General features: G+C 62.6%; 2 protein-coding genes across 2 annotated transcripts in view; one reads left to right on the top strand and one right to left on the bottom strand.

Moving 5' to 3' along the window:
• The window catches only part of RYR1 (ryanodine receptor 1), a gene marked incomplete at its 5' end in the record, with an annotated part of 140,086 nt that overhangs the window by 101,408 nt on the left and 27,702 nt on the right, over positions 1–10,976 (top strand). The window contains 5 exon segments of the mRNA NM_001303199.1: positions 1,295–1,535; positions 3,886–3,973; positions 4,067–4,159; positions 5,670–5,684; positions 8,299–8,469. Of these exon segments, the coding sequence (NP_001290128.1) occupies positions 1,295–1,535; positions 3,886–3,973; positions 4,067–4,159; positions 5,670–5,684; positions 8,299–8,469 (608 nt within the window).
• Positions 8,778–10,857, bottom strand: LOC146541958 (uncharacterized). The gene is given in 3 exon segments (XM_085215237.1): positions 8,778–8,785; positions 10,262–10,522; positions 10,524–10,857. Coding segments are annotated over 3 exon segments (603 nt in total).

The raw sequence follows: 10,976 nt of genomic DNA, 5'->3' as shown, positions 1-10,976 counted from the left end.
TTGGGTTCTGGTGGGTCCTGGTGGGTTCAGGTGGGTTCCAGTTGGGTCCTGGTGGGTTCAGGTGGGTTCAGGTGGATCCTGGTTGGTCCTGGTGGGTCCTGGTGGGTTCAGGTGGATCCTGGTTGGTCCTGGTGGGTTCAGGTGGGTTCCAGTTGGGTCCTGGTGGGTTCAGGTGGGTTCAGGTGGATCCTGGTTGGGTCCTGGTGGGTCCTGGTGGGTTCAGGTGGATCCTGGTTGGTCCTGGTGGGTTCAGGTGGGTTCAGGTGGATCCTGGTTGGTCCTGGTGGGTTCAGGTGGGTTCAGGTGGATCCTGGTGGGTCCTGGTTGGTTCAGGTGGGTTCAGGTGGATCCTGGTGGGTCCTGGTGGGTTCATGTGGGTTCAGGTGGATCCTGGTTGGTCCTGGTGGGTTCAGGTGGGTTCAGGTGGATCCTGGTGGGTCCTGGTGGGTTCAGGTGGGTTCAGGTGGATCCTGGTTGGGTCCTGGTGGGTTCTGGTGGGTTCAAGTGGGTTCAGGTGGGTCCTGGTTGAGTCCTGGTGGGTCCTGGTGGGTTCAGGTGGGTTCAGGTGGATCCTGGTTGGGTCCTGGTGGATCCTGGTGGGTCCTGGTGGGTTCAGGTGGTTTCAGGTGGAGCCTGGTTGGGTCCTGGTGGGTTCAGGTGGGTTCAGGTGGATCCTGGTGGGTCCTGGTGGGTCCTGGTGGGTTCAGGTGGATCCTGGTTGGGTCCTGGTGGGTTCAGGTGGGTTCAGGTGGATCCTGGTTGGGTCCTGGTGGGTTCAGGTGGGTTCAGGTGGATCCTGGTTGGGTCCTGGTGGGTTCAGGTGGGTTCAGGTGGATCCTGGTTGAGTCCTGGTGGGTTCAGGTGGGTTTAGGTGAATCCTGGTTGGTCCTGGTGGGTTCATGTGGGTTCAGGTGGATCCTGGTTGGGTCCTGGTGGGTTCAGGTGGGTTCAGGTGGATCCTGGTGGGTTCATGTGGGTTCAGGTGGATCCTGGTGGGTCCTGGTGGGTTCAGGTGGGTTCAGGTGGATCCTGGTGGGTCCTGGTGGGTCCTGGTGGGTTCAGGTGGATCCTGGTGGGTCCTGGTGGGTTCAGGTGGTTTTAGGTGGATCCTGGTTGGGTCCTGGTGGGTCCTGGTGGGTTCAGGTGGGTTCAGGTGGATCCTGGTGGGTTCAGGTGGGTTCAGGTGGATCCTGGTGGGTCCTGGTGGGTCCTGGTGGGTTCAGGTGGGTTCAGGTGGATCCTGGCTGGGTGCTGTGGGTTCTGGTGGCCCCACGCCGCCCCCCCGTCCCCGCAGTGTTCGCTCAGCCCATCGTCAGCAAGGCGAAGCCGGAGCTGCTGCGCACCCACTTCATCCCCACGATGGAGAAGCTGAAGAAGCGGGCAGGGAAGGTGGTGTCGGAGGAGGAGCAGCTGCGCATGGAGGCGAAGGCGGAGGCCGAGGACGCCGAGCTGCTCATCCGCGACGAGTTCTCCGTGCTCTGCCGCGACCTCTACGCCCTGTACCCTCTGCTCATCCGCTACGTCGACAACAGCCGGTGAGGGATGGCGCCGTGGGGCACCGCTGGGACCGTGGGGGCGTCACTGGGGCCGTGGGGACGTCACCGGGGCTGTAGGGACATCATTGGGGCTGTGGGGACGTCACTGGTGCCGTGGGGACGTCACTGGGGCTGTGGGGACATCATTGGGGCTGGTGGTGGCCATGGGTCATCACTGGGAACATGGGGAGATCATTGGGGCTGTGGGGACGTCACTGGGGCCATGGGGACGTCACCGGGGCTGTGGGGACATCATTGGGGCTCGTGGTGGCTGTGGGTCAGCATTGGAACCATGGGGACATCATTGGGGCTGTGGGGACGTCACTGGGGCCTTGGGGACGTCACCGGGGCTGTGGGGACATCATTGGGGTTGGTGGTGGCCGTGGGTCATCATTGGGACCATGGGGACATCATTGGGTCATTGGGGACATCACTGGGGCCATGGGGACATCATTGGGGCCGTGGGGACGTCACTGGGACCATGGGCATCATTGGGCTGGTGGAGGCCATGGGGACATTTTTGGGGCCATGGGGACGTCACTGGGGCTGTGGGACATCACTGGGGCCATGGGGACATCATTGGGGCTGGTGGTGGCCGTGGGTCATCATTGGGACCATGGGGACATCATTGGGTCATTGGGGACATCACTGGGGCCATGGGACGTCACCAGGGCCATGGGGACATCATTGAGGCTGGTGGCGGCCGTGGGTCATCTTTGGGACCATGGGGACATCATTGGGGCTGTGGGGACATCACTGGGGCCGTGGAGACGTCACCGGGGCTGTGGGGACATCATTGGGGCTGGTGGTGGCCGTGGGTCAGCATTGGAACCATGGGGACATCATTGGGGCTGTGGGGACGTCACCAGGGCTGTGGGGACATCATTGGGGCTGGTGGTGACCGTGGGTCAGCATTGGAACCATGGGGACATCACTGGGGCCGTGGGGACATCATTGGGGCTGGGGGGACATCATTGGGGCCGTGGGGACGTCACTGGGACCATGGGGATGTCACTGGGGCCATGGGACATCATTGGGGCTGGTGGTGGCCGTGGGGACATTTTTGGGGCCATGGGGACATCACTGGGGCCGTGGGGACGTCACCGGGGCTGTGGGGACATCATTGGGGCTGGTGGTGGCCGTGGGTCAGCATTGGGACCATGGGGACATCACTGGGGTCGTGGGGATGTCACTGGGGCTGTGGGGACATCATTGGGGCTGGTGGTGGCTGTGGGTCAGCATTGGGACCATGGGGACATCACTTGGGCCGTGGGGACATCATTGGGGCCGTGGGGATGTCACTGGGACCATGGGCATCATTGGGCTGGTGGAGGCCATGGGGACATTTTTGGGGCCATGGGGACGTCACTGGGGCTGCGGGACATCATTGGGGCCATGGGGACATCATTGGGGCTGGTGGTGGCCATGGGTCAGCATTGGAACCATGGGGACATCATTGGGGCTGTGGGGACATCACTGGGGCTGTGGGGACATCACTGGGGCTGTGGGGATGTCACCGGGGCCATGGGGACATCATTGGGGTTGGTGGTGGCCGTGGGTCATCATTGGGACCATGGGGACATCACTGGGACCGTGGGGACATCACCGGGGCTGTGGGCACATCAGTGGGGCTGGTGGTGGCTGTGGGTCAGCATTGGGATCATGGGGACATCACTGGGGCTGTGGAGACGTCACTGGGACCACGGGGATGTCACTGGGGCCATGGGACATCATTGGGCTGGTGGAGGCCATGGGAACATTTTTGTGGCCATGGGGACGTCACTGGGGCTGGGGGACATCATTGGGGCTGGTGGTGGCCGTGGGTCATCACTGGGACCACGGGGACGTCACTGGGACCATGGGACATCATTGGGCTGGTGGCGGCCATGGGGACATTTTTGGGGCCATGGGGACATCATTGGGGCTGGTGGTGGCCATAATAGGGGTTGGTTGTGGCCATGGGGGCATCATTGGAACCACGGGGTCATTGTTGGGGCCATGGGGACATCACTGGGGCCATGGGGACATCATTGGGACCATGGGGACATCCTTGGGGCTGGAGGGACATCACTGGGGCTGTGGGGACATCATTGGGACCATGGGGACATCCTTGGGGCTGGAGGGACGTCACTGGGGCCATGGGGACATCATTGGGACCATGGGGACATCCTTGGGGCTGGAGGGACGTCACTGGGGCCATGGGGACATTGTTGGGCTGGTGGTGGCCATGAAGACATCGTTGTGGCCATGGGGACATCACTGGGACCACGGGGTCATCGTTGGGGCCATGGGGACATCCGTGGTGGCCATAATTGGGGCTGACGGTGGCCTTGGGGACACGATGGGACAGGGCCAAGTGGCTGACGGAGCCCAACGCGGACGCGGAGGAGCTGTTCCGCATGGTGGGAGAGGTCTTCATCTACTGGTCCAAATCCCACGTGAGTTGGGGGAGAGGGGGGGGATGCGGGGACGATGGGGACGATGGGGACGATGGGGACGATGGGGTCACTCCTCCCCGCCCCCCAACGCAGAACTTTAAGCGCGAGGAGCAGAACTTTGTGGTGCAGAATGAGATCAACAACATGTCCTTCCTGACGGCCGACAGCAAGAGCAAGATGGCCAAGGTGGGCCTGCAGCCCCTGGGGCACCCCGAGCCCCCAAACCCACCCCCAAACCCCCCCAAACCCACCCCAACCCCCCCCAAACCCGCCCCAAACCCCACCTGCTGTCCCCAAACCCCCCCCAAACCCACCCCAAACCCCACCTGCTGTCCCCAAACCCGTCCCCAAACCCACCCCCAAACCCACCCCCAAACCCCACCTGCTGTTCCCAAACCCGTCCCCAAACCCACCCCCAAACCCACTCCAAATCCCACCTGCTGTCCCCAAACCCACCCCCCAACCCACCCCAAACCCCACCTGCTGTCCCCAAACCCCCTCAAAACCCCCCAAACCCCACCTGCTGTCCCCAAACCCCCTCAAAACCCCCCCAAACCCCACCTGCTGTCCCCAAACCCCCCCCAAACCCACCCCAAACCCCACCTGCTGTCCCCAAACCCCCCCCAAACCCACCCCAAACCCCACCTGCTGTCCCCAAACCCGTCCCCAAACCCCCCCAAACCCCCCCCAAACCCCACCTGCTGTCCCCAAACCCGTCCCCAAACCCACCCCCAAACCCACCCCAAACCCCACCTGCTGTCCCCAAACCCACCCCCAAACCCACCCCAAACCCCACCTGCTGTCCCCAAACCCCCTCAAAACCCCTCCAAACCCCACCTGCTGTCCCCAAACCCACCCCCAAACCCACCCCAAACCTCACCTGCTGTCCTCAACCCCCCCAAACCCACCCCAAACCCCACATGCTGTCCCCAAACCCACCCCCAACCCACCCCAACCCCTACCTGCTGTCCCCAACGCCCCCAAACCCCCCCAACCCACCCCAAACCCCACCTGCTGTCTCCAAACCCCTTCAAACCCCCCCCCAACCCACCCCAAACCCCACCTGTTGCCCCAAACCCTCTCAAAACCCCCCCAAACCCACCCCACACCCCACCTGCTGTCCCCAAACCCACCCCAAACCCCACCTGCTGTGCCCAGATCCCTTCAAACCCACCCCAAACCCACCCCAAACCCCACCCGGTGTCCCCCACCCCCCCCCTCCCTTCCAGTCCCCCACCCCCCCCCCTCCACCTCCATAAATCCCAAAACCCACCGGGTCTCCCCCATCCATCTCATAACCCACCTGGGACCCCCAGCCCACCCCAAACCCACCTGATGACCCCACATCCCTGCCCCTAAGCCTCCCCCAAACCCACCTGGTGTCCCCAAATCCCACCCCCAAAACCCTGCGGTGCCCATAAACCACCCCAAACCCATTTGCTACCCCAAAGCCCACCCCACGACCACCCCAAAACTCACCTGCTATCCCCAGATCCCACCCTGTTCCCCCAACCCACCCCATATCCCCAGCGCCCCAATCCTCCCCCTCCCACCCCCCTGCGCCCCTCAACCCACCCCATCCCCCGCTGTCCCCCCGCTGTCCCCGCTGTCCTCACGGTGTCCCCATGTCCTCCTTGACCCCACAACCTAACACTGTCTCTTCTCTCCTGCCCTTCGCTGTGGGTTCTGTCACCAGTCCGGAGACGGCCAGGTTAGCGGGGTCACACTGTGGGGCAAACAACTCGCTGGGACCCCCAGAGACCCCCCCCCCCCAGGTCCTTATCCTATGGGGTCACCGCAGCCACGACCTCTGGGGACCCCACGGCTGCGTGGTGCCGGAGTCACGGCCCCGCTGTCCCCACAGCATTGGGATCGTGGTCCTGCTGTCCTCCACGATACGTTGTGGGGTTGCTCCCCTCTGATGTCCCCATTGCTGTCACCCTGTGGCTGTAGGACGGGGCTCTTGGCCCTGAGGTGTCCCCATGGCGTGGTACCAATGTCCCCAGTGTCCCCGTAGCACAAGGTTCCTGGCCTTGATGTCCCCAAGTCCCCGATGTCCCCGTGGCATGAGGTTGTTGGCCACGGTGTCCCCATGGGGTGAAATTCCTGGCCACGGTGTCCCCATGGCCACGATGTCCCCAGTGTCCCCATGGGATGCAGCTCCTGGCCGTGATGTCCCCATGGCCGTGATGTCCCCACAACCACAATGTCCCCTGGCCATGATGTCCCCATGGTGTGGGTCTCTTGGCCATGACGTTCCTATGGCCACAATGTTCCCCTGGTCACAATGTCCCCTGGCCACGATGTCCCCATGGTCTCGATGTCCCCATGGTCTCGATGTCCCCATGGCCTTGATGTTCCCATAGCCATGATGTCCCCATGACCACAATGTCCCCATGGCGTGGATCTCCTGGCCACGATGTCGCCATGGCCTCGATGTCCCCATGACCACGATGTCCCCATGGCCACAGCATTCCCATAGCCACAATGTCCCCATGGCCTCGATGTCCCCAAGGCTACGATGCCCCCATGGCCTCAATGTCCCCATGGCCTCGATGTCCCCATGACCACGATGTCCCCATGGCTTCAATGTCCCCATGGCCTCAATGTCCCCATGGCCTCGATGTCCCCATGGCCATGATGTTCCCATGGCCACAGCATTCCCATAGCCACAATGTCCCCATGGCCACAATGTCCCCGTGGTGTGGATCTCTTGGCCACAATGTCCCCATGGCCTCGATGTCCCCATGACCGCGATGTCCCCATGGCCACGATGTCCCCATGGCCTCAATGTCCCCATGGCCATGATGTCCCCATGGCGTGGATCTCTTGGCCATGATGTCCCCATGGCCACGATGTCCCCATGGCCTCAATGTCCCCATGGCCTCGATGTCCCCGTGGCCTCAATGTCCCCTTGGCCACAATGTCCCCATGGCCTCGATGTCCCCATGGCCTCGATGTCCCCATGACTACGATGTCCCCATGACCACGATATCCCCATAACCTCAATGTCCCCATGACCACGATGTCCCCATGGCCTCAATGTCCCCATGGCCATGATGTCCCCATGGCGTGGATCTCTTGGCCATGATGTCCCCATGGCCACGATGTCCCCATGGCCTCAATGTCCCCATGGCCTCGATGTCCCCGTGGCCTCAATGTCCCCATGGCCACGATGTCCCCATAGCTACGATGTCCCCATGGCCTCGATGTCCCCATGGCCATGATGTCCCCGTGGCGTGGATCTCTTGGCCACAATGTCCCCATGGCCTCGATGTCCCCATGGCCTCGGTGTCCCCATGGCCATGGCATTCCCATAGCCACAATGTCCCCATGGCCACGATGTCCCCGTGGCGTGGATCTCTTGGCCACAATGTCCCCATGGCCTCGATGTCCCCATGGCCTCGGTGTCCCCATGACCACGATGTCCCCATGGCCACGATGTCCCCGTGGCCTCGATGTCCCCATGGCCACGATGTCCCCATAGCTACGATGTCCCCATGGCCTCGATGTCCCCATGGCCATGATGTCCCCGTGGCGTGGATCTCTTGGCCACAATGTCCCCATGGCCTCGATGTCCCCATGGCCTCGGTGTCCCCATGACCACGATGTCCCCATGACTACGATGTCCCCATGGCCTCAATGTCCCCATGGCCACGATGGCCACGTGGTATGGATCTCTTGGCCACAATGTCCCCATGGCCTCGATGTCCCCATGGCCACAATGTCCCCATGGCCTCAATGTCCCCATGGCCACGATGTCCCCATGACCACAATGTCCCCATGGCCTCGATGTCCCTATGGCCACGATATCCCCATGGCCTCGATGTCCCCATGGCCATGATGTCCCCGTGGCGTGGATCTCCTGGCCACAATGTCCCCATGGCCTCGATGTCCCCATGGCCACGATGTCCCCATGGCCTCGATATCCCCATGGCCATGATGTCCCCGTGGCGTGGATCTCCTGGCCACGATGTCCCCATGGCCTCGATGTCCCCATGGCCTCGATGTCCCCATGACCACGATGTCCCCATGGCTATGATGTCCCCATGGCCTCGATGTCCCCATGGCCACAATGTCCCCATGGCTACGATTTCCCTGTGGCGTGGATCTCTTGGCCACGATGTCCCCATGGCCTTGATGTCCCCATGGCCTCGATGTCCCCATGGCCACGATGATCCCCATGACCACAATGTCCCCATGGCCTCGATGTCCCCATAGCCACGATGTCCCCATGACCACGATGTCCCCGTGGTGTGGATCTCCTGGCCACGCTGTCCCCCTGTCCCCTCTTGGTGTCTCTGACGTCCCCTCGCTGTCCCCAGGGCGGCGGCTCGGAGCAGGAGCGCACCAAGAAGAAGCGCCGCGGCGACCGTTACTCCATCCACACCTCCCTGATCGTGGCCACCCTGAAGAAGATGCTGCCCATCGGCCTCAACATGTGCTCCCCCACCGACCAGGAGCTCATCAGCCTGGCCAAGAGCCGCTACGCCCTGGTGGGGACGCGATGGGGACACACTGGGGACGCGTTGGGGATGCGATGGGGACGCATTGGGGACACGTTGAAGACGCGATGGGGACGCGTTGGGGACGTGTTGGGCACGCGATGGGGAGGCAATGGGGACGCGTTGGGGACATGATAGGGACACGCTGGGGACACGTTGGGGACGCGTTGGGGATGCATTGTGGATGCATTGGGGACACATTGGGGACACGTTGGGGATACGTTGGGGATGCGTTGGGGACATGTTGGGGACGCGTTGGGGACACATTGGGGACGCAATGGGGACTCGTTGGGGATGCGTTAGGGACCTGTTGGAGACACGTTGGGGACATGTTGGGGATGCGTTGGGGACACGTTGAAGACGCGATGGGGACACATTGGGGACGCAATGGGGACGCGTTGGGGATGCGTTGGGGACACATTGGGGATGCGTTGGGGATGCGTTGGGGATGCATTGGGGACACGTTGGGGATACGTTGGGGATGCGTTGGGGACATGTTGGGGACACGTTGGGGACACGTTGGGGATGCGATGGGGACGCGTTGGGGATGCGATGGGGACGCGTTGGGGACACATTGGGGACGCAATGGGGACTCGTTGGGGATGCGTTGGGGACCTGTTGGAGACACGTTGGGGACACGTTGGGGATGCGATGGGGACGCGTTGGGGATGCGATGGGGACGCGTTGGGGACACATTGGGGACGCAATGGGGACTCGTTGGGGATGCGTTGGGGACCTGTTGGAGACACGTTGGGGACACATTGGGGATGCGATGGGGACGCGTTGGGGACACGTTGAAGACGCGATGGGGACGCGTTGGGGACGTGTTGGGCACGCGATGGGGAGGCAATGGGGACGCGTTGGGGACATGATGGGGACACGTTGGGGACACATTGGGGATGTGTTGGGGACACGTTGGGGACGCAATGGGGACACGTTGGGGATGCGTTGGGGACGTGATGGGGACGCAATGGGGACATGTTGGGGATGCGTTGGGGACACATTGGGGATGCATTGGGGACACGTTGGGGATGCGTTGGGGACGCGTTGGGGACACTTTGGGGATGCATTGGGAATGCATTGGGGACACGCTCGGGACATATTGGGGACACGTTGGGGATGCGTTGGGGACGCGATGGGGACGCGATGGGGACACGTTGGGGACACATTGGGGATGCGATAGGGATGCGCTGGGGACACGTTGAAGACGCGATGGGGACACATTGGGGACGCGTTGGGGATGCGTTGGGGATGCGTTGTGGATGCATTGGGGACGCAATGAGGACGCGTTGGAGATGCGTTGGGGACACATTGGGGACACATTGGGGATACGTTGGGGATGCGTTGGGGATGCATTGGGGACACGTTGAAGATGCGATGGGGACACATTGGGGACGCGTTGGGGATGCGTTGGGGATGCATTGGGGACACGTTGGGGATACATTGGGGATGCGTTGGGGACATGTTGGGGACACGTTGGGGACACGTTGGGGATGCGATGGGGACGCGTTGGGGATGCGATGGGGACGCGTTGGGGACACATTGGGGACGCAATGGGGACTCGTTGGGGATGCGTTGGGGACCTGTTGGAGACACGTTGGGGACACATTGGGGATGCGATGGGGACGCGTTGGGGACACGTTGAAGACGCGATGGGGACGCGTTGGGGACGTGTTGGGCACGCGATGGGGAGGCAATGGGGACGCGTTGGGGACATGATGGGGACACGTTGGGGACACATTGGGGATGTGTTGGGGACACGTTGGGGACGCAATGGGGACACGTTGGGGATGCGTTGGGGACGTGATGGGGACGCAATGGGGACATGTTGGGGATGCGTTGGGGACACATTGGGGATGCATTGGGGACACGTTGGGGATGCGTTGGGGACGCGTTGGGGACACTTTGGGGATGCATTGGGAATGCATTGGGGACACGCTCGGGACATATTGGGGACACGTTGGGGATGCGTTGGGGACGCGATGGGGACGCGATGGGGACACGTTGGGGACACATTGGGGATGCGATAGGGATGCGCTGGGGACACGTTGAAGACGCGATGGGGACACATTGGGGACGCGTTGGGGATGCGTTGGGGATGCGTTGTGGATGCATTGGGGACGCAATGAGGACGCGTTGGAGATGCGTTGGGGACACATTGGGGACACATTGGGGATACGTTGGGGATGCGTTGGGGATGCATTGGGGACACGTTGAAGATGCGATGGGGACACATTGGGGACGCGTTGGGGATGCGTTGGGGATGCATTGGGGACACGTTGGGGATGCGTTGGGGACATGTTGGGGACACGTTGGGGACACGTTGGGGATGCGATGGGGACGCGTTGGGGATGCGATGGGGACGCGTTGGGGACACATTGGGGACGCAATGGGGACTCGTTGGGGATGCGTTGGGGACCTGTTGGAGACACGTTGGGGACACATTGGGGATGCGATGGGGACGCGTTGGGGACACGTTGAAGACGCGATGGGGACGC

Source organism: Meleagris gallopavo, unplaced genomic scaffold, assembly GCF_905368555.1.
Source record: "Meleagris gallopavo unplaced genomic scaffold, MGAL_WU_HG_1.1 scaffold_10, whole genome shotgun sequence".
Classification (NCBI taxonomy): Eukaryota; Metazoa; Chordata; class Aves; order Galliformes; family Phasianidae; genus Meleagris; species Meleagris gallopavo.
This window is presented reverse-complemented; position numbering and strand designations above follow the sequence as displayed.